Source organism: Bombina bombina, chromosome 2 (assembly GCF_027579735.1).
Source record: "Bombina bombina isolate aBomBom1 chromosome 2, aBomBom1.pri, whole genome shotgun sequence".
NCBI lineage: Eukaryota > Metazoa > Chordata > Amphibia > Anura > Bombinatoridae > Bombina > Bombina bombina.
This window is the reverse complement of record NC_069500.1, coordinates 1,038,703,765-1,038,730,335: the sequence shown is the minus strand read 5'-3', so window position 1 is coordinate 1,038,730,335 and position 26,571 is coordinate 1,038,703,765. Positions and strand designations below refer to the sequence as shown.

At 38.5% G+C, this 26,571-nt stretch overlaps 1 protein-coding gene across 6 annotated transcripts in view; it reads left to right on the top strand.

The window, feature by feature from the left end:
* Nucleotides 1-26,571, top strand: part of MFSD8 (major facilitator superfamily domain containing 8) — a 158,474-nt gene that overhangs the window by 121,870 nt on the left and 10,033 nt on the right. For all 6 annotated transcript variants that reach the window (XM_053703641.1, XM_053703642.1, XM_053703646.1 and 3 more), the window contains 4 exons: nt 1,626-1,731; nt 22,841-22,975; nt 24,872-24,975; nt 25,060-25,295. In XM_053703641.1, the coding sequence (XP_053559616.1) occupies nt 1,626-1,731; nt 22,841-22,975; nt 24,872-24,975; nt 25,060-25,295 (581 nt within the window). The remainder of the gene's footprint in view (nt 1-1,625; nt 1,732-22,840; nt 22,976-24,871; nt 24,976-25,059; nt 25,296-26,571) is intronic.

Sequence of the window (26,571 nt, the reverse complement as noted above, 5' to 3'; positions counted from 1 at the left end):
TTCCTTAATGTACTCAAAAATACAGTTCCAGAACTTTATGGCTAACAGACAAACTTTACTATATAAAATCCATCAAAGTTATTGCTACATAATTATTTAGTTTATTGAGTTATCATCATATTGGTGATTAAAAGGGACACTGAACCCAATTTTTTTCTTTCATGATTTAGATAGAGCATGACATTTTAAGCAACTTTCTAATTTACTCCTATTATCAAATTTTCTTTATTCTCTTGGTATCTTTATTTGAAATACAAGAATGTTTAGATGCCGGCCCATTTTTGGTGAACAACCTGGGTTGTCCTTGCTGATTGGTGGATAAATTCATCCACCAATAGAAAAATGCTGTCCAGAGTGCTGAACTAAGAAAAAGCTTAGATGCCTTCTTTTTCAATTAAAGATAGCAAAAGAACGAAGAAAAAAAAATGATAATAGGAGTAAATTAGAAAGTTGCTTAAAACTGAATGTTCTATTTGAATCACAAAATAAAAAAATTGGGTTGTGTCCTTTTAAGTTAGGCATGCATCTGCATAAACTACACACTAGGGGCAAACTGAGACGTTCCCTAATATTAAATCAAATACATAAAAAAAAAAAATATTGTTGCCCAGGAATGTGTTCTGAAGCACATTTCTCAAATTATTAGGCATGTTTGTAAGTTTCACGCATGTTTTCAAAAATAATTACAATACAGTCTTTAATTTTTGGTCTTAGATGACACATCAAAGGTGAAGATATAAGTTGTGTAACCTTTAAAATCTCTATACTGTCAGAATATGCTTTTGTTCATCCCAAGGTATACTCAAAACTGACCTTCCAAAAAGTATTTGTCTTCAAACAGATTAGCCATCTTCCTCTTTAGACTATTGGATATACTAATAGGTTAACAACATTCTATACCACATGGTATTATGCTATTATATATATATATATATATATATATATATATATATATATATATATATATATATATATATAATGAGAGTTTATGCTGAATTCTAAGTTGGAGATATTTGGTGAAGCATGCAGACTAATATATCCTATTCTTAAGCACAGTATGTACTACATATGTAGTATGCTCAGTTATTCAGTGTCACAAAGACATGATAGGGTGTCTCTTTTACAATCAAATCATGAGTTACTCTTGAACCTTTTACAAAAGCATTGTTTTTTTAATGTCGAATGTATCTGAATAGATATCCGTTATCAGCTTTACAAACTGACATTTATATTTCCAACACCTTCCTCCAGTTATATGGCAAACTAGACCTCTTCTGGCCTAGTAAAAGAAGGCTACATTTCAGTTCCATAGTATCATTGACACATTAGGCAACCATTGTATCATTACATTTGTCTAAATTTACCAACACACTCAATGATGTTACTTTTTTCTTAAAGATAAAGGCAAACGTGAAGCTGCCAAATATATTTGAAATGAGTAATGGATTGTTTATGCTTAGTAATGAATGTAAATGTGTGTTTTTATTAATATGCAATAAAAGATAACCATAGTAAATATTTACATCTAAGTTTCGCATCACACATCTATATTTAGTGCACCAATATAATGGATTTTGTTGATTTTACTGTGTTCTAAATGTGTGAATAACTTTTTTTATTTTCAGATTTTAATGAGGAGGAACATTTTGAGGAGCCTGTTGACCAAGTTGCAGTTGTCTCATCAAACATACTTTTCTTTGTCATATTATTTGTTTTTGCCATTTTTGAAACGTAAGTATTTTAAGTTTGGTGTGATCATCCTAGGGAGATATTAAAACAATTTGAGGCATCAACTCTATGATACTGATAAATGCTGCTTCAAAGGGACATAATACTCAATTAAATTTTTTAAGTCATTTTTGGTAGAAACTAGCAGGAAATTTATATTTGTGCATTATTTATGCTAGAGAATCAATTACTCACTGTCTTATAAGAGAAAATCCCCATAGCTCTATTGTTAGGCTGAGGCACACCTCCACAAGCATACAAACAAATTCTAGTTTAAAGGGACACTCAAGTCAAAATTAAACTTCATGATTCAGATACAGCATGCAATTTTAAACAACTTTCCAATTTACTTCCATTAACTAAATGTGCACAGTCTTTCTCCAACATAGGTGTGTCCGGTCCACGGCGTCATCCTTACTTGTGGGATATTCTCTTCCCCAACAGGAAATGGCAAAGAGCCCAGCAAAGCTGGTCACATGATCCCTCCTAGGCTCCGCCTACCCCAGTCATTCTCTTTGCCGTTGTACAGGCAACATCTCCACGGAGATGGCTTAGAGTTTTTTAGTGTTTAACTGTAGTTTTTTTTATTCAATCAAGAGTTTGTTATTTTAAAATAGTACTGGTATGTACTATTTACTCTGAAACAGAAAAGAGATGAAGATTTCTGTTTGTAAGAGGAAAATGATTTTAGCAACCGTTACTAAAATCCATGGCTGTTCCACACAGGACTGTTGAGAGGAATTAACTTCAGTTGGGGGAACAGTGAGCAGTCTTTTGCTGCTTGAGGTATGACACATTCTAACAAGACGATGTAATGCTGGAAGCTGTCATTTTCCCTATGGGATCCGGTAAGCCATTTTTATTCAGACAGTAAATAAGGGCTTCACAAGGGCTTATTAAGACTGTAGACATTTTCTGGGCTAAATCGATTCATATATACACATATTTAGCCTTGAGGAATCATTTAATCTGGGTATTTTTGTAAAATAATATCGGCAGGCACTGTTTTAGACACCTTATTCTCTAGGGGCTTTCCCTAATCATAGGCAGAGCCTCATTTTCGCGCCGGTATTGCGCACTTGTTTTTGAGAAGCATGACATGCAGTCGCATGTGTGAGGAGCTCTGATACATAGAAAAGACTTTCTGAAGGCGTCATTTGGTATCGTATTCCCCTTTGGGCTTGGTTGGGTCTCAGCAAAGCAGAAACCAGGGACTGTAAAGGGGTTATAGATAAAAACGGCTCCGGTTCCGTTATTTTAAGGGTTAAAGCTTCCAAATTTGGTGTGCAATACTTTTAAGGCTTTAAGACACTGTGGTGAAATTTTGGTGAATTTTGAACAATTCCTTCATACTTTTTCGCAATTGCAGTAATAAAGTGTGTTCAGTTTAAAATTTAAAGTGACAGTAACGGTTTTATTTTAAAACGTTTTTTGTACTTTGTTATCAAGTTTATGCCTGTTTAACATGTCTGAACTACCAGATAGACTGTGTTCTGAATGTGGGGAAGCCAAGGTTCCTTCTCATTTAAATAGATGTGATTTATGTGACACTGAAAATGATGCCCAAGATGATTCCTCAAGTGAGGGGAGTAAGCATGGTACTGCATCATTCCCTCCTTCGTCTACACCAGTCTTGCCCACTCAGGAGGCCCCTAGTACATCTAGCGCGCCAATACTCCTTACTATGCAACAATTAACGGCTGTAATGGATAATTCTATCAAAAACATTTTAGCCAAAATGCCCACTTATCAGCGCAAGCGCAACTGCTCTGTTTTAGATACTGAAGAGCATGGGGACGCTGATGATAATGGTTCTGAAATGCCCCTACACCAGTCTGAGGGGGCCAGGGAGGTTTTGTCTGAGGGAGAAATTTCAGATTCAGGGAAAATTTCTCAACAAGCTGAACCCGATGTGATTACATTTAAATTTAAGTTGGAACATCTCCGCGCTCTGCTTAAGGAGGTATTATCCACTCTGGATGATTGTGAGAATTTGATCATCCCAGAGAAACTATGTAAAATGGACAAGTTCCTAGAGGTCCCGGGGCTCCCAGAAGCTTTTCCTATACCCAAGCGGGTGGCGGACATTGTAAATATAGAATGGGAAAGGCCCGGTATACCTTTCATCCCCCCATATTTAAAAAATTGTTTCCTATGGTCGACCCCAGAAAGGACTTATGGCAGACAGTCCCCAAGGTCGAGGGAGCGGTTTCTACTTTAAACAAACGCACCACTATACCCATAGAAGATAGTTGTGCTTTCAAAGATCCTATGGATAAAAAATTAGAAGGTTTGCTTAAAAAGATGTTTGTTCAGCAAGGTTACCTTCTACAACCAATTTCATGCATTGTCCCTGTCACTACAGCCGCGTGTTTCTGGTTCGATGAGCTAGTAAAGGCGATCGATAGTGATTCTCCTCCTTATGAGGAGATTATGGACAGAATCCGTGCTCTCAAATTGGCCAATTCTTTCACCCTAGACGCCACTTTGCAATTGGCTAGGTTAGCGGCGAAAAATTCTGGGTTTGCTATTGTGGCGCGCAGAGCGTTTTGGTTGAAATCTTGGTCAGCGGATGCGTCTTCCAAGAACAAACTACTTAACATTCCTTTCAAGGGGAAAACGCTGTTTGGCCCTGACTTGAAAGAGATTATCTCTGATATCACTGGGGGTAAGGGCCACGCCCTTCCTCAGGATAGGTCTTTCAAGGCCAAAAATAAACCTAATTTTCGTCCCTTTCGTAGAAACGGACCAGCCCCAAGTGCTACGTCCTCTAAGCAAGAGGGTAATACTTCTCAAGCCAAGCCAGCCTGGAGACCAATGCAAGGCTGGAACAAGGGAAAGCAGGCCAAGAAACCTGCCACTGCTACCAAGACAGCATGAAATGTTGGCCCCCGATCCGGGACCGGATCTGGTGGGGGGCAGACTCTCTCTCTTTGCTCAGGCTTGGGCAAGAGATGTTCTGGATCCTTGGGCACTAGAAATAGTCTCCCAAGGTTATCTTCTGGAATTCAAGGGGCTTCCCCCAAGGGGGAGGTTCCACAGGTCTCAATTGTCTTCAGACCATATAAAGAGACAGGCATTCTTACATTGTGTAGAAGACCTGTTAAAAATGGGAGTGATTCATCCTGTTCCATTAGGAGAACAAGGGATGGGGTTCTACTCCAATCTGTTCATAGTTCCCAAAAAAGAGGGAACGTTCAGACCAATCTTAGATCTCAAGATCTTAAACAAGTTTCCGTTATTTTAAGGGTTAAAGCTTCCAAATTTGGTGTGCAATACTTTTAAGGCTTTAAGACACTGTGGTGAAATTTTGGTGAATTTTGAACAATTCCTTCATACTTTTTCGCAATTGCAGTAATAAAGTGTGTTCAGTTTAAAATTTAAAGTGACAGTAACGGTTTTATTTTAAAACGTTTTTTGTACTTTGTTATCAAGTTTATGCCTGTTTAACATGTCTGAACTACCAGATAGACTGTGTTCTGAATGTGGGGAAGCCAAGGTTCCTTCTCATTTAAATAGATGTGATTTATGTGACACTGAAAATGATGCCCAAGATGATTCCTCAAGTGAGGGGAGTAAGCATGGTACTGCATCATTCCCTCCTTCGTCTACACCAGTCTTGCCCACTCAGGAGGCCCCTAGTACATCTAGCGCGCCAATACTCCTTACTATGCAACAATTAACGGCTGTAATGGATAATTCTATCAAAAACATTTTAGCCAAAATGCCCACTTATCAGCGCAAGCGCGACTGCTCTGTTTTAGATACTGAAGAGCATGGGGACGCTGATGATAATGGTTCTGAAATGCCCCTACACCAGTCTGAGGGGGCCAGGGAGGTTTTGTCTGAGGGAGAAATTTCAGATTCAGGGAAAATTTCTCAACAAGCTGAACCCGATGTGATTACATTTAAATTTAAGTTGGAACATCTCCGCGCTCTGCTTAAGGAGGTATTATCCACTCTGGATGATTGTGAGAATTTGATCATCCCAGAGAAACTATGTAAAATGGACAAGTTCCTAGAGGTCCCGGGGCTCCCAGAAGCTTTTCCTATACCCAAGCGGGTGGCGGACATTGTAAATATAGAATGGGAAAGGCCCGGTATACCTTTCATCCCCCCATATTTAAAAAATTGTTTCCTATGGTCGACCCCAGAAAGGACTTATGGCAGACAGTCCCCAAGGTCGAGGGAGCGGTTTCTACTTTAAACAAACGCACCACTATACCCATAGAAGATAGTTGTGCTTTCAAAGATCCTATGGATAAAAAATTAGAAGGTTTGCTTAAAAAGATGTTTGTTCAGCAAGGTTACCTTCTACAACCAATTTCATGCATTGTCCCTGTCACTACAGCCGCGTGTTTCTGGTTCGATGAGCTAGTAAAGGCGATCGATAGTGATTCTCCTCCTTATGAGGAGATTATGGACAGAATCCGTGCTCTCAAATTGGCCAATTCTTTCACCCTAGACGCCACTTTGCAATTGGCTAGGTTAGCGGCGAAAAATTCTGGGTTTGCTATTGTGGCGCGCAGAGCGTTTTGGTTGAAATCTTGGTCAGCGGATGCGTCTTCCAAGAACAAACTACTTAACATTCCTTTCAAGGGGAAAACGCTGTTTGGCCCTGACTTGAAAGAGATTATCTCTGATATCACTGGGGGTAAGGGCCACGCCCTTCCTCAGGATAGGTCTTTCAAGGCCAAAAATAAACCTAATTTTCGTCCCTTTCGTAGAAACGGACCAGCCCCAAGTGCTACGTCCTCTAAGCAAGAGGGTAATACTTCTCAAGCCAAGCCAGCCTGGAGACCAATGCAAGGCTGGAACAAGGGAAAGCAGGCCAAGAAACCTGCCACTGCTACCAAGACAGCATGAAATGTTGGCCCCCGATCCGGGACCGGATCTGGTGGGGGGCAGACTCTCTCTCTTTGCTCAGGCTTGGGCAAGAGATGTTCTGGATCCTTGGGCACTAGAAATAGTCTCCCAAGGTTATCTTCTGGAATTCAAGGGGCTTCCCCCAAGGGGGAGGTTCCACAGGTCTCAATTGTCTTCAGACCATATAAAGAGACAGGCATTCTTACATTGTGTAGAAGACCTGTTAAAAATGGGAGTGATTCATCCTGTTCCATTAGGAGAACAAGGGATGGGGTTCTACTCCAATCTGTTCATAGTTCCCAAAAAAGAGGGAACGTTCAGACCAATCTTAGATCTCAAGATCTTAAACAAGTTTCTCAAGGTTCCATCGTTCAAAATGGAAACCATTCGAACAATTCTTCCTTCCATCCAGGAAGGTCAATTCATGACCACGGTGGATTTAAAGGATGCGTATCTACATATTCCTATCCACAAGGAACATCATCGGTTCCTAAGGTTCGCATTCCTGGACAAGCATTACCAGTTCGTGGCGCTTCCTTTCGGATTAGCCACTGCTCCAAGGATTTTCACAAAGGTACTAGGGTCCCTTCTAGCGGTACTAAGACCAAGGGGCATTGCAGTAGTACCTTACTTGGACGACATTCTGATTCAAGCGTCGTCCCTTCCTCAAGCAAAGGCTCACACGGACATAGTCCTGGCCTTTCTCAGATCTCACGGATGGAAAGTGAACGTGGAAAAGAGTTCTCTATCTCCGTCGACAAGGGTTCCCTTCTTGGGAACAATAATAGACTCCTTAGAAATGAGGATTTTTCTGACAGAGGCCAGAAAAACAAAACTTCTAAACTCTTGTCAAACACTTCATTCCGTTCCTCTTCCTTCCATAGCGCAGTGCATGGAAGTAATAGGTTTGATGGTAGCGGCAATGGACATAGTTCCTTTTGCGCGCATTCATCTAAGACCATTACAACTGTGCATGCTCAGTCAGTGGAATGGGGACTATACAGACTTGTCTCCGAAGATACAAGTAAATCAGAGGACCAGAGACTCACTCCGTTGGTGGCTGTCCCTGGACAACCTGTCACAAGGGATGACCTTCCGCAGACCAGAGTGGGTCATTGTCACGACCGACGTCAGTCTGATGGGCTGGGGCGCGGTCTGGGGTCCCCTGAAAGCTCAGGGTCTTTGGTCTCGGGAAGAATCTCTTCTACCGATAAATATTCTGGAACTGAGAGCGATATTCAATGCTCTCAAGGCTTGGCCTCAGCTAGCAAAGGCCAAGTTCATACGGTTTCAATCAGACAACATGACGACTGTTGCGTACATCAACCATCAGGGGGGAACAAGGAGTTCCCTGGCGATGGAAGAAGTGACCAAAATCATTCAATGGGCGGAGACTCACTCCTGCCCCCTATCTGCAATCCACATCCCAGGAGTGGAAAATTGGGAAGCGGATTTTCTGAGTCGTCAGACATTACATCCGGGGGAGTGGGAACTCCATCCGGAAATCTTTGCCCGAATTACTCAACTGTGGGGCATTCCAGACATGGATCTGATGGCCTCTCGTCAGAACTTCAAGGTTCCTTGCTACGGGTCCAGATCCAAACAATAAAGCTAAAAAAGGGGCTATGTGGCCTGGATGGGGTCCCAGTGGGAGTGAGAAGAATAATAAGGGGGTAAACGGTCATGCAGATCACACAGACTATGTGCTCAAAGGCGTCGTCCTGCCTGCGTACTGCTGGGTATTAACCCAGTCAGCCGATTACTAACTTTCCCTATAACCTAGTACACCATTCAGACATACACACACAGTATCAAAGAGCTCATCTCTTTATATATATATATATATATATATATATATATATATATATATATATATATATATATATATATATATATATATATATATAAAATCGTCTATTAAAGAGAGTTTACAAAATATATCTAGTTAACTTTTCCTAGGCCTAAACACAAATTTTCTTCTATAGCAAGAGATACTGTTATGAATGTTATAAAAGTGATTTGGTTGTTTTTCAGGATACAGAATCAATTATATTAAACCAGAGGGGGTAAAAAGGATTTTTTAGATACAAAGCTGAAATGTCCATTAAATGAAATGAAAGATTTTATGACATATTTAGACAACCCTTCTAACTTATATAGTTTACATTTTAAAAAGCTAATTATGCGAATACATTCTGATTTTAAACAAATGGAAAAAACGTGGCACTGTATATTTAATTAAAATCTTAATTCTTACAAACCATATATCCAACAAATATGCTTCCTCTTCTGTTAAGAAAAAGCAATATTAATAAAATTAATAAGTTTTTAAGGTCCTTTCTTGGCCTGGTTAATAAGTACATATTGGCTTAGCCAAACTTTCCATGTCTTTAGAATCAGAAGGTTTTAAATTTCTGGATTTTACATACTATAACTGGACTTCATTTTCTTTACTTTGTATATTACTGATTTTTATTATAGAATGTTTTTCTAACCATAATCTCAATCAAAAGATACTTAAAGATCTATCTTTAGCATAACTCAACTCAGCATGGTCTAATACTCATAAAGATATAAATAAAATATAAATATAATTTATAAAGATATTTTAAGAGTTTGAATATGTGTTTTGAATAGAACTGGTGGTAACCTCTTGAATTCTGCTTATCTCCTTATGATGGGTAACCCCAAATTCCATCAGAAACAGTCACAAATTATTTTCATTAATATTTGTAAGTTTGGGGATTTTATGGATCTACAAAAAAGAATATTGCTTACCTTATTCATATTAATATCAATATTTTTAAATTAAACATGATATTTTACAAGCATACCCTCAAATTTGGGACCTCTCTCCATTATATAAATCATTCCTTTTTTTCAGAATAACAAAGTTACTCTTTCTGAGATTTATAAGACGTCTGTAGAAAGCTGAATACAAGAACTAAAAAAAAATAGCTTCATCTTGGGAATGAGTAAATGGTATTAAAATAGGAACTAATGAGATTTTAAACACTTGTAAGTCAAACAAATTTCCTACTACAGAGAATCAGGCTATTACATAAACATTACTTTATTCCGAATGAGGTGTCAAAATGGGTCAAATATTGTGTTAACAAATGTATTAAATGTCAAAAAGAGAATCCAAACTTGATGCACTATTTTGGTTGTGCCCTAAAATCGGACAATTGTGGACAAGTATTTGTTTTCGGGTTTCTACAATTTTTCATACTCGTATTCATTTGGGAATTGATCACATTATTTTTCTAGATTTGAAACATGGCTTAATTGTTAGATTTCTAGTGTTAAACTTAAAATAGCTTAATTTCCCAACTAATTAAAGAGTAAAATGATGATATAGATACTAACAATGGGACAAATCTTAACACATATTAACAAATATTAATTGTTTATTAAAATTCTTGATTAACCCACCCAAAGCAGACCCTAACCCTGTATATGAAATTACAATTTAGATTGACTTATAAATAGTACTTTGGAGACATTTTAGCTATTCATTTATGACTTTTGGATTTGAACGTCTTTCTATTAATTTTTAAATTATTTAAACAATAAAAATTTAAAGCAATACTAAACCAAAAAAAATTCTTTCATGATTCAGATAGAGCATGCAACTTTCTTATTTACTCCTATTATATATTTTCTTTGTTCTCTTGCCATCTTTATTTGAAAATGCAAGAATGTAAGCACCGTAGCCGACCCATTTATAGTTCAGCACCTGGGTAGAGCTTGCTAATTGTTTTGCTACATTTAGTCACCAATCAGAAAGTTCTACCCAGGTACTGAAACAAAAATGGGCCGGCTCTTAAGCTTAAAGTGAATGTCAATTTTCCTGTTAACAAATCCTCCAAATGCTTTCTTTTATAGATATTAGTTAAACTACCACTTTATTTTTTTTGAAAAATAAACGATTAATTATATATTTTTCTTTCAAATATGATTCAGTTACGTACCCAAACTCCTCCCAGTCATTACTTCCTTCTTCTCCCTGGTGTGACGTTTAGAGCGGTCCCACCCGCTCTGTACGTATACTTCAAGCACGCTCCTGTGTACACCTTCAATTGCGCATGCGTTAGTTATCAATACACATCACCGCCAATAGACATAAAAATGTTAAAATGCAATACATTTTTAGGGGCCACTAAAGTGAGCATAGCAAGATGCTGTTAGAAGCCATATCCTCTCACAACTGCCACTGTGATAGCAAGGATAGAAAATGTATTGCTCATTTTATAATGAGAGCTTCTCCGATCTAGGTATAAGTATGATTTCTAGGAAGTGCGCATGCGCGAAGTGTAGTTTAAACGCGCGTCTAAACATAGATGAAGTATGTGGTAATTTAGGTTTTTTTTTTTTTTTTTTTTTTTAAACAATATTTTTATTAGATTTTACAATATTGCGCATAACAAAGAAGGTACAGTGTAACATACAAAAGCGAAATTGTGATTGTACTTATATCAATGCATTCAATTAGTCCACGTGTTTCACTGCCGAAAACAAATGACCTACTCATCACTTCAAGCATTTGTTATTAACATTGTACTGATACCATATGTATAGTTTACAATCACCATACACTTATAGCTTATTAAAACATATTAACTTGTTTACATGTCCTTCCATTAACAAAAAATGAATAATATAAAAAAAAAAAAAAGGAAGAAAGAAAAATTCAAAAAATTAGGACATTTACATAAACTTATACATAAATTTAAGGAAAAATTTGAAACTCAGATATGTGATCTGTAGCAGGACCCTACAGTTAGAAAGAGAAGGGGAAAACAAAGTGGGGCAGGATAGAAAGAAAAGGAAGAAGAAGGAAAGCAGAGACAAGAGGGGTTAAATAGGGTTTTAATAAGCAAGGGTGGGTCTCTCTGGACAAGAGAGAAAGCTGTATTTCGAGTTTAGGAGTCCGGTTGTGTACCCAGGTAGGTTTCCCAGTAAAACTTAATATCATAATATCTAGTAAGCAGTTTCTTTCGAAAGTACACATACTCCTCCTGTGATAAGAGCATGGTAGTGTTCTGGATCCATTCTGTTCTAGAGGGAGGTGTAGTGGATTTCCACCTCTTAGCTATCAAATTCCTTGCACTATTTAGTCCTATTTGCAAGAGTTTCCATCTAACTTTGCACATTCCCTCTGGTCTATGGTTCAGCAATGCCGTTGCAGGGGTCAACACAAAAGATATGTCAATGATAGACTGAAATACCGTCTCAATGATTAACCAGAAAGGTTGTATTTTCTTACATTGCCACCAAATATGCGACATAGTGCCTCTCCCCCCGCACCCCCTCCAGCATTTGTCATCTACGGTAGAATAAATATGTCTTAAGCGTTCAGGGGTTAAGTACCAGCGAGTCAGGATCTTGTGATTAAGTTCGAGAATTTTGGGCGCTGCAGAAGATTTGCGAGTGTTAAAAAATATGTTCTCCCAGTCCTGAGTTGTTAGGGGTGTCCCCAATTCTACCTGCCAACGTGTGGTGTATGAAGGGAGAGAGTTAATCAGTGTGTCTTCCAATAATCCTCTCGCTATTGATAGGGTTCCTCTAGGTATTATCTCTAATAAGCACAATTTCTCAAATCTTGTGGTGGGTCTTAGTAGGTCCGTTTTATATTTAGAGTTGTGAATCAAATGTTTCAGTTGTGCATACTTTAGCCAGGAGGAGAAACTGCCCCCCTCTACTACCTCCAAATCTTGTCTTTGTTTTAATGTGCCATTAGTGGTCAATTTTATAAAAGGTATTGTGTATCCCAGTTCGCCTCTAGTGTGTCTGTGAAACTCAAGGCCTCCCAAAAATTCTGCGTTGTATGAGATAGGGGCTAATGGGGAGACCCTGGAGGATATGCCTAACTTGGAATCCCTTAACGAGTCCCATTTATCAAAGATATGTGTGTACAGCCCTGAGGCTTCAACTAAGGGTGGTCTAGCTCCTGGGGATATCCAGCACAGTGCCCCTGGGGTCGGGGCTCTCAAGAGATGAGAATCTATAGTCGTCCATGCCTTTTGTTCTATTTTACCGTGCCAATCCAATACTCGTTGGATTATTATCGCGTTATAGTACCTCTCTATGTTAGGGACCCCAATACCCCCACTACCCAAAGGTCTATACATAGTCGTCTTATTTATTCTGGGCCTGATCTTCCCCCATATGAATAAGTTAATGTCTTTTTGGATGTTAAACAGGAAAGCCTTAGGAAGGGACACCGGAACTGTCTGAAAGATGTATAAGATTTGTGGCAGTATGGTCATTTTGATAGCCTGTATCCTACCCCACCAGGATAATGGTTTATCTCGCCAAGTTTGTAATTCCAATCTTAATCTATGTAACAGGGGTACGTAATTTTGCTGGTAGAGTTGGGATGTTAAGGGTGTTAGTGCAATACCTAAGTACTTAATTTGGAGAGTTTGTAATTTATATGGGCAAATGTGTTTTAAGAGTAAGAATTTTTCAATGTTCATATTTATGTTAAGGATTTCCGATTTTTGCGGATTTATTAAAAAATTTGAGATCTCTCCATACTTTTTAAATTCAGATAGTAAGTGTGGGAGTGATGTGTTCGGTGATGTCATAGATATAAGTACGTCGTCCGCGTATAATGTAAGTTTATATTCATTCGGGCCTATTTTAATCCCGTGGATCTTATCATTGTCCCGAATATGTGCCGCTAACCCTTCCATGGACAAAGCGAACAGGAGCGGGGACAGTGGACACCCCTGTCTCGTTCCATTATATATCTGAAAACTATCTGAAAGAGTATCATTGGCTTTCACCCTAGCAGAGGGTTTGTTATAGACACTAAAAATTCTGGCTATCATTTTGGTTCCAAAGCCAAACCTAATCAAACATGCCTCAAGAAATCCCCAATCCAGGCGATCAAACGCCTTTTCGGCATCTGTGGAAATGAAAATTGTTGGTTCTTTAGTTCTATTTACATGTTCTATGAGGTGTACTGTACGTATAGTGTTGTCCCTGGCTTCCCTGCCGGGAACAAAACCCGATTGATCTACATGTATAAGTTGGGGTAAGATTTTGTTTAATCTTCTGGCCAGGATTTTTGTATAAATCTTTATGTCTGAATTTAATAAAGATATGGGCCTATAATTCTCTACTTTAGTGTTATCTTTCCCTGGTTTGGGTATAATCGCTATGTGTGCTTCTAATATCTGTTTAGACCATGTTGTGTCTTCATCTATTGCGGTGAATAGGCTAGTTAAGTGTGGGGCTAGTATGTCCTTAAATTGCTTATAGTAAGCATTAGAAAAACCATCCGGGCCAGGACTTTTATGTCCTGGTAGACTATTGATTGCCATCACTACTTCTTGTTGTGTGATGGGGTTTTCCAGTTCCTCCCTAATTTCGGGCGGCAATGTTGGGAGGTCTATCTCATTCAGGTATGTAATTTGGTCTTTCCTCCTGTTTAAAGAGGTCGGTGTTCGTAGATTATACAGGTCTCTATAGTATGTTTTGAAACCTTCAACTATCCCCCTAGAATCTTGTATGTGTTCACCCCCCGGCGCTCTTATCTTGTGTATGTATGAGTTATTTCTCTTTGTGCGCAGCAGCCTAGCCAGGAGAGTTCCTGCCTTATTTGATTCCGCATAATATACTTTTTTGATGTAAAAAGCCTTATCCTGAGCCTCCCTGTATAGTATGTGATTAAGATTTCTTCTAGCTAACCGAAGCTGCTGACTTAGGGAAGGGTCCATGGGGTTGGTCTTATGTAAGCTTTCAGTCGATTGCAAGGTGGTCACAGCTTCCATATATGCTGTGCGGTATTGTTTAGTGAGTATGGCCCTCTGTTTAATAAACTCTCCCCTCATTACCGCTTTGTGGGCTTCCCATGTTGTTAGGCAAGAAGTGTGTTGATGTGGGTTGAAGCTAAAGAATTCTTTCATAGAGGTTGTGATTTTGTCCACTATTATGGGCTTATGTAAGAGTGTTTCGTCTAACCTCCAGATATAAGGTGTAAGAGGCTTCTCCGACCATCTAAGGTCAATGCTAACCGCCGCATGATCAGACCAACTGATAGTCTCTATATTGGAATCTGAAACTAAGCTGTATGTTGTTTGGTCTGTAAACACGTAGTCAATACGGGAGTAACTCTTATGAGGGTGGGAATAAAAGGTAAAGTTTCTTTGTCCTGGGTGACTTGTTCGCCAGGAGTCTAACAGAGTCAGCCTCCTAAGATTCGTGCAGATTTTGCGGATTGACGCTGGGGCAACCGGGCTGCGACCAGTTGAGCAGTCTATGTCAGGTTCAATAGCTACATTGAGATCTCCTGCGAGAATCAATGCCCCTTTATATTCTGCCAATATTACATTAGTCAATTTTTGAAAAAACTTTCCCTGCTTATGATTTGGGGCGTATACGTTAACTAGAGTAATAGTCTTATGGTATAATTTGCCTACTAGAATGATCCATCTACCTTCTACGTCCTCCGCTTTATGTAGTAATTGGAAGGGTATTTTTTTTTTAAATAATATGCCCACTCCATTTTTTTTCTGTATGTTAGATGCAAAATAGCCTACGGGAAATTCTTTGTTGTGAAAGTGGGGTATTTTATCTCTAGCAAAGTGCGTCTCTTGGACGAATATTATTCCCCCTGCCATCTTTTTAAAACTCGATAAAGCTACCGATCTTTTAGTGGGCGAGTTTAACCCCTTAACATTCTGGGAAATTAGTTTAATTTTGTTATCTACCATTTGTGCTGTGGAAAGTGTAGCTAAATGTCAACAGTGTATCCATACAGTGAAGCTGAACAAAGTCATACTCACAGGTTATCATCCGGACAGACGGTCTGTGTACCCCAGTCTTTAGCATGTGTAACAACCTAGAGGGGGAGAGAGAAGCAGGATAGAATAGAAGAGAGAAGGGAAGGGAAAGAGCAAAGCATCTGAAGGTCCTGTAGGGTCTGTGTTGAAACAACAAAAAAATTGCAATCAAAAAAATACTCTGATACATTGAACAATAAAAAACAATAAGAGATCTCTTCCAACTAAAGGTCTCAAACTGAATGTTAACACGGGGGGGGGTTCAAGTCACTTTGTGACGTGAAATAACAACCTGCATATTTAAAATCGCATTGTTTAAACAGTTTTTCAACTAACAAACTTTAAACTGGCCTATATTGCAGCAGTGTCTAGCTGAAAAAAAACTACTATGGGCAATTCATAGGATAAACCTAAACATGTCCAGAATATACCTTTACAGTGATCTTACCAACTAGGGTTACTTCCCTTAAATATAATGTAACACCCAATAAACATTATATTGTCAAGTGGGATCTGCATGTGTTGGAGAAAGGGAGTATCCTCTCTCCTGGTTTTTACTCCTTGTCTTCTTGACCACTTTATTCCATCCGGTGAGTGGGGACTTCGGTAATGCCTCATTAGTGTTCATTTTGTTATCAGTCCCAGTCCTCAGACTTGGCAAAGTGGGTTTTGGTATGCTCAGCTGCGAGCAGAAGTGATCAATGTCCTCCTGTGTTCTGTATATTGCTGTAGTGTTTCCTTTGACTACTTTCAAGCAAAAGGGGAAGCCCCACCTATATGGTATCCCTAGATCTCTTAGATGCAGCGTAAGGTATCTTGTTTCTCTTCGTCTAGAGAGTGTCATGGGGCTGAGATCCGCAAAGAAAAGGATGGTGTGGCCCTCAAATGAGATAGGGTGTCTTTGTCTGGCGGCAGAAAGGATGTTTTCTTTATCCCTAAAGCTAGTAAACTTAATAATAACATCCCTAGGCGGTGCGTTTTCCTTGGGGACCGGTCTCAGTGCCCTATGGTATCTATCCAGGGGGTAGTCAACTTCTTCCTTATTGTTGGTGATAGAGTTAAACAGTCTCTGCAAGTAGGGGAGAAGTGCTTCTGATTTGACCATTTCTGGTATACCCCTTAACCTAACATTCTGGCGGCGCCCTCTATTATCCAGGTCCTCTACCTGGTCTTGAAGCTGTGCTATTAGAGTCTGTTGGTGAGAGGACTGCCTAGCATGCAGGTCAAGGAGTGAGTTAGTCTGCTCAGCATCTTCTTCTAATACCATTATGCGGTTCCCAATCTCATTGACTTCTTTTTTGACCTCTGCTATACTTGACTTCATAATCTGGGTGACGTGGGAAATCAGAGCTGTAAAGTCATCTTTAGTCGGCAAAGATTGCAGGTCCGCTCTTGTTAGCGGAGCCTGTGTCTCCATGTCCACCTCAGATTCTGTGGTATCAGTGGTATTCTCCTCCCCTTCTTTAAGCTCTATGGAAGCCGTGTCATTTGGCTTGAAAAAGTTATGTAATCTAGGGTTAGGAGTACTCCCACCTTTAGAAGATTTGTCTGTTCTTGGAAGGCGTTTTGATGACATGTTTATCATATAAGTAAAATGTCTTTTGTTGCTGAGTGTAAACACCGGACTTTGCTGCTAAAAGGCGTGATTTCTCTGAGTTATAATGGCAGTTCCCTGAAGGAAATATGTGAAAGCTTAAGCTCTTTGAACTCAATGCGGAATATAGAGTCCCAGTGTTGTAACCCACAGTGTGTTTAAAAACATGTTATAAGATATTCGCATACTGTAAGCACCTTGCGCGTTCACTCATGCAGGCATCCTGTGTAATATGCTCTGATTGTCGGTCACGGCTGTGTCAGCAAACAAGGCAATATGGCGTCTTTCGCGCCCTTTGTTTTGATGTCAAAGTCCCATATTGTAAATGTATACCTGCTTCTGCGGCTAGTCTTTTGATCTTCACTGGGTCCGACCGCAAACTTCCAGCTTTCTGATTGTAGTAGTAAGGCCACCGATCGTATCAGTGCCCGTTCGTGAAGGTTGCGGGAGTTTAGTGGCGTAGCGGAGGTGGGGAGGGCAGGCCGCATGTGTCGCTCTGTTATATTGCCCAAAATAGTGACGGCACCTTCCTCCTTTGAACCTCCGGTCTCCTTTCCAAACTCTGCCGTGTGCAGCTTACCGGTATGGGGTAGTTTCAGTGGGTTATAGGCATCGATATCGCTAACTGTAGATGTAATAGTTGTTATCTACACGGAGCTCCTCACTCACACGACCATCTTTGGCGCCGGTCGGCTCCGCCCCCCGGTAATTTAGGTTTTAACACATGCGTATTAAGATTCTGTGACGTTTTGAAAAAAGGATTGAAACCCTTGTGGTTGAGTCTATGATTGGTTAAAAGAGTGCATCTAAACCTGTCACTCAAATAGCGAAGATGTCGGGTGGAGGAATCTTAGTGCGATATCACTGATAAAAAGCTAATTTTTTGCGTAAATATAGCAGTCATTGAAAAATGATGAATTAAACTTCAACTTATTTTTTATGCACATTAGTGTGGCGTTCTCGGGGGGTGGTGACTTTACATTCACTTTAAATTCCTTCTTTTTCAAATAAAGATAGCATGAGAATGAAGAAAAATTGATAATAGGAGTAAATTAGAAAGTTGATTTAAACTGCATGCTCCATCTGAATCATTAAATACAAAATATGGGTTTAGTATCCCTTTAAGTATTATGAATCATGTGTTTTTCTGTTTTCCTTTTTGCTTTGTTATACAATATAATTACAATGAAAATGATTGTATTTTATTCATTTGCAATAAAAAATATATATATTTATTTCCCATTAAGATTCCACTCTCTCTGGAAGTTTTTGGTACCTAACTGGTATTTTTTGTACCAAAACTTTATGGGTACTTGTTTTTATGAAGATGAATAAATGTTACGTTTTAAAAAAACTTCTAGTAAGTGTGATCTTAATGGGAACTGTGTTGAACACTTTTGATCACAATGTACCCTCGTATTTAATATATTGCTGAACACTAAGGGGCCTAGTTATCAAGCCGTCAACCTCAAATACGCTGGAATTCCGCAGCGTATTTGTGGCGAGGCTGATTCGCCTTAGTTATCAAAGGCTCGAGACCGGCAAAAGTAGAATTTTGTGACGTAAACTTCGATCCGCCGGACTCAGTCCGACACAGATCGATTCTTACGTCACTCCAGATGTGCGGCACATTCTCACTACTTTTGCTAGTTATCAAAAAACTAGCAGGTACGCTCGGCACTTTTACGGCCCAGCGTACCTGGTTTTCAAAGCGCCAGCCTGGAGGCGGCGGATCCCATAGGAATCAATGGGAGTCTGACCATAGCGAAAGTACAAGTTCGCTGCTGACAGACATCCCATTGATTTCTATGGGAACTGTCTGCACCTAACACCCTAACATGTACCCCGAGTCTAAACACCACTAATCTGACCCCCCTACACCGCCGCAACTAAATAAAGTTATTACCCCCTAAACCGCCGCTCCCGGAGCCCACCGCAACTATAATAAATGTATTAACCCCTAAACCGCCGCTCCCTGAACCCGCCGCAACCTATATTAAATGTATTAACCCCTATCCTGCCCCCCCTACACCGTCGCCACCTATAATAAATTTATTAACCCCTATCCTGCCCCCCACTACGCCGCCGCCACTGTAATAAAATTATTAACCCCTAAACCTAAGTCTAACCCTAACCCTAACGCCCCCCTAACTTAAATAATTAATTAAATAAATCTAAATAAATTAACTCTTATTAACTAAATGAATCCTATTTAAAACTAAATACTTACCTTTAAAATAAACCCTAATATAGCTACAATATAAATAAGAATTATATTCTAGCTATTTTAGGATTTATATTTATTTGACAGGTAACTTTCAATTTATTTTAACCATGTACAATAACTATTAAATAGTTATTAACTATTTAATAGCTTACCTAGCTAAAATAAAGAGAAATGTACCTGTGAAATAAATCCTAACCTAAGTTACAATTACACCTAACACTACACTATACTTTAATAAATTATTCCTATTTAAAAATAAATACTTACCTGTAAAATAAACCCTAAGATAGCTACAATATAATTAATAATTATATTATAGCTATCTTAGGATTTATATTTATTTTACAGGTAACTTTGTATTTATTTTAGCTAGTTAGAATAGTTATTAAATAATTATTAACTATTTAATAACTACCTAGCTAAAAGAAATACAAAATTACCTGTAAAATAAATCCTAACCTAAGTTACAATTAAACCTAATACTACACTATCATTAAATTAACTAAATAAACTACCTACAAATAACTACAATTAAATACAATTACATAAACTAACTAAAGTACAAAAAATAAAAAAATAAGTTACAAACACGTTAAAAATATTACAACAATTTTAAGCTACTTACACCTAATCTAAGCCCCCTAATAAAATAACAAACCCCCAAAAATAAGAAAAATCCCTACCCTATTCTAAATTAAATAAATTTCAAAGCTCTTTTACCTTACCAGCCCTTAAAAGGGCCATTTGTGGGGGCATGTCCCAAAAAGTTCAGCTCTTTTGCCTGTAAAAGAAAAATACAACCCCCCCCAACATTAAAACCCACCACCCACATACCCCTAATCTAACCCAAACCCCCCTTACAAAAACCTAACACTAATCCCCTGAAGATCATCCTACCTTGAGTCGTCTTCACTCAGCCGAGCCACCGATGGAACTGAAGAGGACATCCGGAGCGGAAGAAGTTAATCCTCCAAGCGGCGCTGAAGAAATCTTCCATCCGATGAAGTCATCATCCAGGCGGCGCTGAAGAAGTCTTTGATCCGGCCGATGTCATCTTCCAAGAGGCGCTGAAGATGTCTTCTATCCGGGCGAAGTCATCTTCCAAGCCGGGTCTTGAATCTTCCTTCCGCCGACGCGGAACCACCTTCTTCACCGACGGACTACGACGAATGACGGCTCCTTTAAGGGACGTCATCCAAGATGGCGTCCCCTCAATTCCGATTGGCTGATAGGATTCTATCAGCCAATCGGAATTAAGGTAGGAAAATCTGATTGGCTGATGGAATCAGCCAATCAGATTCAAGTTCAATCCGATTGGCTGATCCAATCAGATTGAGCTCGCATTCTATTGGCTGATCGGAACAGCCAATAGAATGCGAGCTCAATCTGATTGGCTGATTCCATCAGCCAATCAGATTTTTCCTACCTTAATTCCGATTGGCTGATAGAATCCTATCAGCCAATCGGAATTGAGGGGACGCCATCTTGGATGACGTCCCTTAAAGGAGCCGTCATTCGTCGTAGTCCGTCGGTGAAGAAGGTGGTTCCGCGTCGGCGGAAGGAAGATTCAAGACCCGGCTTGGAAGATGACTTTGCCCGGATAGAAGACATCTTCAGCGCCTCTTGGAAGATGACATCGGCCGGATCAAAGACTTCTTCAGCGCCGCCTGGATGATGACTTCATCGGATGGAAGATTTCTTCAGCGCCGCTTGGAGGATTAACTTCTTCCGCTCCGGATGTCCTCTTCAATTCCATCGGTGGCTCGGCTGAGTGAAGACGACTCAAGGTAGGATGATCTTCAGGGGATTAGTGTTAGGTTTTTGTAAGGGGGGTTTGGGTTAGATTAGGGGTATGTGGGTGGTGGGTTTTAATGTTGGGGGGGTTGTATTTTTCTTTTACAGGCAAAAGAGCTGAACTTTTTGGGGCATGCCCCCACAAATGGCCCTTTTAAGGGCTGGTAAGGTAAAAGAGCTTTGAAATTTATTTAATTTAGAATAGGGTAGGGATTTTTCTTATTTTGGGGGGTTTGTTATTTTATTAGGGGGCTTAGATTAGGTGTAAGTAGCTTAAAATTGTTGTAATATTTTTAACGTGTTTGTAACTTATTTTTTTATTTTTTGTAACTTAGCTTTTTTTATTTTTTGTACTTTAGTTAGTTTATGTAATTGTATTTAATTGTAGTTATTTGTAGGTAGTTTATTTAGTTAATTTAATGATAGTGTAGTATTAGGTTTAATTGTAACTTAGGTTAGGATTTATTTTACAGGTAATTTTGTATTTCTTTTAGCTAGGTAGTTATTAAATAGTTAATAACTATTTAATAACTATTCTAACTAGCTAAAATAAATACAAAGTTACCTGTAAAATAAATATAAATCCTAAGATAGCTATAATATAATTATTAATTATATTGTAGCTATCTTAGGGTTTATTTTACAGGTAAGTATTTATTTTTAAATAGGAATAATTTATTAAAGTATAGTGTAGTGTTAGGTGTAATTGTAACTTAGGTTAGTTTTTATTTTACAGGTACATTTCTCTTTATTTTAGCTAGGTAAGCTATTAAATAGTTAATAACTATTTAATAGTTATTGTACATGGTTAAAATAAATTGAAAGTTACCTGTCAAATAAATATAAATCCTAAGATAGCTAGAATATAATTATTATTTATATTGTAGCTATATTAGGGTTTATTTTAAAGGTAAGTATTTAGTTTTAAATAGGATTCATTTAGTTAATAAGAGTTAATTTATTTAGATTTATTTAATTAATATTTAAGTTAGGGGGGCGTTAGGGTTAGACTTAGGTTTAGGGGTTAATAATTTTATTACAGTGGCGGCGGCGTAGTGGGGGGCAGGATAGGGGTTAATAAATTTATTATAGGTGGCGACGGTGTAGGGGGGGCAGGATAGGGGTTAATAGGTTTAATATAGGTTGCGGCGGGTTCATGGAGCGGCTGTTTAGGGGTTAAACTATTTATTTAGTTGCGGAGAGGTGCGGGATCAGCAGGATAGGGGTTAATAATTTTATAATAGAGGGCGACGGTGTAGGGGGGGCAGGATACGGGTTACTAGGTATACTGTAGGTGGCAGCGGTGTCCGGGAGCGGCGGTTTAGGGGTTAATACATTTATAAGAGTTGCGGCGGGGTCTAGGAGCGGCGGTGTCTAGGAGCGGCGGTTTAGGGGTTAGTAACTTTATTTAGTTGCGGGGGGCTCCGGGGGCGCCGGTATAGGGGGTAGAACAGTGCAGTTTAGTGTGAGTGCTTAGTGACAGGCTAGCAATAAAGCTGGGAAAAAGCCGAAGGGCAGCGAGATCGGATGAGTGATAACTGTCACAGTCCGCTGCTCATCGCCCCGCGGCTTTTTGACAGCTTTATTTGATAACTTAGGCGAACGTATTCAAGGTCCGCGGCGGCGAAGGTAGGCGAGCTTAGGCGGGCGTATTGGGCCGTCGAAGCCAGAAAAGTAGACGGCTTGATAACTACCCCCCTAAGTGCTGACTTCTATCAACCTTTGTGTATATTTGTGTATGTATATGTATATATATATATATATATATATATGTGTATGTGTGTATATATATATATATATAGTAGGAGGATTCTTTACATTTTGTCTCTGTTTTAGGATTGCCACTCCCTTAACAATGGACATGTATGCATGGACCAGGACCCAAGCTGTTTTCTACAATGGAGTTATCCTTGCTGCAGTTGGGGTAGAGTCTGTGATTGTGTTTCTGGCAGTAAAAATAATTTCTGAAAGGCGAGTAACTTCTATTATTATCTATTTCCACCATATTAACTTGTGTACATCAATACAGCGCAGATGTTTAAAGACTAAGCAGAAAATAATTTGTTTGACCAGGTGATAACTGTGTTGGTTTTTCTAGGGGTGTTTTGTACATAAAGAACCGTTTTCTTTACCACTTCTTAAACATAAGATTGTATTGATACTCTATACAGTGGCACAAAGAACTGGTAATTTGCACTAGACCTAAGGAATGACAAAGTATGTTCTGTAGAAACTATATGGCATCTGTTTCAACACAAATTCTAGAAATTAATTACAATATTGTGCTCAGATGGTACCTTACTCTAAAGTGGAATTATCCTCACTCCGTGGCATGTGCTGGCGGGTTGTGGTACAGATTGCATTATAATGGTGGCATTGTGGCAGTGTCAGAAGTGTAAATCATTGTAAAAGTCATGTTTGGCAGAGATTTCCAGTTGCGCCACACTTGACATTATTCTACCAAATAAACAGTTTTTCCTGTAACATTAGAACCCATTTAGTTAAAATTGTTCTCAACAGTGCTAGGTCAGTGATTGCTTGAGCATGGAAAAGTTCCTGTGGCTGTACAGAAGTAAAGAACTTCTTTCCTTAGAGGAGTATGGGTTCTATAAGACATAAATCACACCATTTCTATCTTATAATGTTTTATTGGGAACAATACATAGGACAAACACAACACATGGAACATGCATAGATAATAAGAAACTCATGTGATCACGATCATAGTCCTGGCATACAATGGAGTTAAATATGGATATACTACCCAAAGGAAATTACAGTCATAGGGGTAATGGGCATCTCTGGCCTCTAACTCCCTTGTGGACATCATTGAATGTGCCTTAGCTTCTGTTCTCTCCCCTCCCCAGGTAGAACACAGGGTTGTTCCTTTACACACTACTTCTTTTCAACATATTGTGTCAGCTGTCTGCTGCCTTGTGACACTGCAAGGATTAGCCGTGTTACATATAGTCTTTGTGTAAGACTTGCTATAAAACAAATATGAACAATAAAGTGATATGAAATAATGATAAATATATAAATAGTCTGTGACTGTACAAATCATCTGTATAAAAAAGGATATGTCCTCTGTATCAAGAAGCTTCCAAGAATATCAGTGCAGGACAGTTGATTCACTACTCATAGCCATACTAACTGTGAGATATGAGCACACTTGTGTTTATTTTAAAAAATGTATTGGCGCATATTAAAAAAAAAAAAAACATTCACAATATAATGTTCAAATTAAAGTCACTTAAAGGGATAGTCTAGACCCAATAAATAATTTTGATAACTTATTGTTACATACCAGAGAAGTATCCTGCAACTGGTCCACCATCTATAAGCTTGTAAGAAGTACGTGAAACATTTAAATATTCATTGTTTGTTAGGAGCCGAAAATGGCCACCCATTGCATGTTTATTTTTGTATGTTCAGTTTCTCCAATCACGATCAACTCTTAAATAAGTTTTCCTTCTCTCACATGCAGATTTGTGCATGTGCAATTTGAAAAAGCCAATTGAAAATATTAAAATTGCATTGCTAAACTGTCATACAAGAAGAAAGCTGTGGGCGGCGCTTGGCAGCCATTTTCTGCTGCTAATAAACAATTATTATTTAAACGTTTCATGTACTTCTTACACGCTTATAGATGTGAAACTTGTTCCAAGATGCTTGTCTGATATGTAACAATAAGTAATAAAGAATAAGTATTGGGTGTAGTCAATCGCTTTAAGTCTTATAACTGTATTAAACTGTCCAGACTGTATATAATAATTCTGAAGTGCAGCTGCTGTTAACACAGTGCCACTATTGGTCTTTCTGTGAATCCTCTAATTTAAAACCTCTGTATATTTGCACCTAACGCAGGACTGGTGAGCGTACACTGCTGCTTGGAGGGCTGGTCACTGTTTTTGCTGGGTTCTTCGTCTTATTACCTTGGGGAAATCAATTTCCTAAAATTCAGTGGGAAGGTAAATATAGCCATTTACTTGTTGGTTGCAAAGCATTAAAGTACATGGTGATCTCATGCAGAGCTGTCTTTTTTTTGTTAACAGATATCCAGAATAAAACCATTCACAACTCCACCTACTGGAACTTTAGGATGAATGGCTCTAGCAATAACACAGTAGAGCCAACTGGATGTCCAGCAACACAGGACTGGTGCTTTTATACCCCAGTGATCTATCTTGCCCAGTATATTACATCTGACATTCTGATTGGCCTGGGCTATCCTGTCTGTAGCGTTATGTCCTACACACTATACTCTAAGGTCATTGGGCCAAAGCCACAGGTAAGTTCTTTTTTACATTATTCATTGTGTTTGTCATTTTTGGCAGGTTGGTTAATCCACTTATTCAATAAAGACTAAAAGAAAAAGGAATCCAGAAAACATATTACTTTTGAAATACAAATTTAGAATTCTTTTTCTGTTTTATGTCATTTGTGGAAAATCAAACTATCAAAGTTCAGAGAGCATGCAATTTTAAGAGACTTTCCAATTTACTTCTGTCATAACATTAACTTCATTCACTTGGTATCCTTTGTTGAATAACATACCTACTTAAAGGGACAGTAAAGGTTCAGAATAATGTTATATAATTCTTTACACAGTGCAGAATTATATAACATTATTTAAGCGGTAACTTGAAAAATGTAAAAGTATTTTCAGAATTTTTATTAAACGTTGGACTCTGCTCAAGGATTTACTGAGCGGGTCATGAATATCCAAAGCACTTCACAGGATTGCTGGTTAGTCACAGCACGCCCGGTTGCGCTATTGGAATAAATGTAGCTCGCTCCCGCTCTGGTCTAGTAGCGGGAGCGAGCTACATGTATTCCAATAGCGTGACCGGTCGTGCTGTGACTAATTCCATTCTTAAAATATATCTTTATTTCTTATTGGCATTTTTGTGATTGCAAATTAACAGAAATTTTGTCTTTCTTAAATAGGATTTCTACCCTTTAATTGTCTCTTCATAATCGGGATAGAAAAGTTTTATGTTTGGTCTTGTTTGCTATTTGCAAAGGTTTTTTTATAAATATCAGATTTCCCAAAAATTGTGTTTTGAATAATCTCAATTTACAATATCACAATCATTGTGTTGCCATCTGCTTAAAATAATACAACTTTATCAAAGAGAAACTTCATTCTATACAGTGATGTTTGGAAGTTTTGATGATCTAGAAATGCAGTGGAATTTAGAAAACCAACAACTTTCAGAGTTAAATGACAGGAAAAGGTGCTAAAATATAGAAAGAACGCATATAACTAAGTTGTTTTTTATCTACACATGATTACATGATTTAATATTTTATATATATGTAATGAATCTTTCTGAAAAACAGCTTGATCAATTCAAGTGAAATTTGGCAGTCATTTTGACGTTATAAGTAACAGCTACAAAACTGCCAAATTACAGCATAATATGATTTTTCCTTTCAGAATTATGCAACTTTGAAAAATGAAAGTTAAACAGAAATGTTATTAAAGCTTAAACTATAGCTGCCTTACTAGGCCGCTACAATATCTCTGGTATCAGTGGCAGCGCTTGGGGATGCTAGAGGTG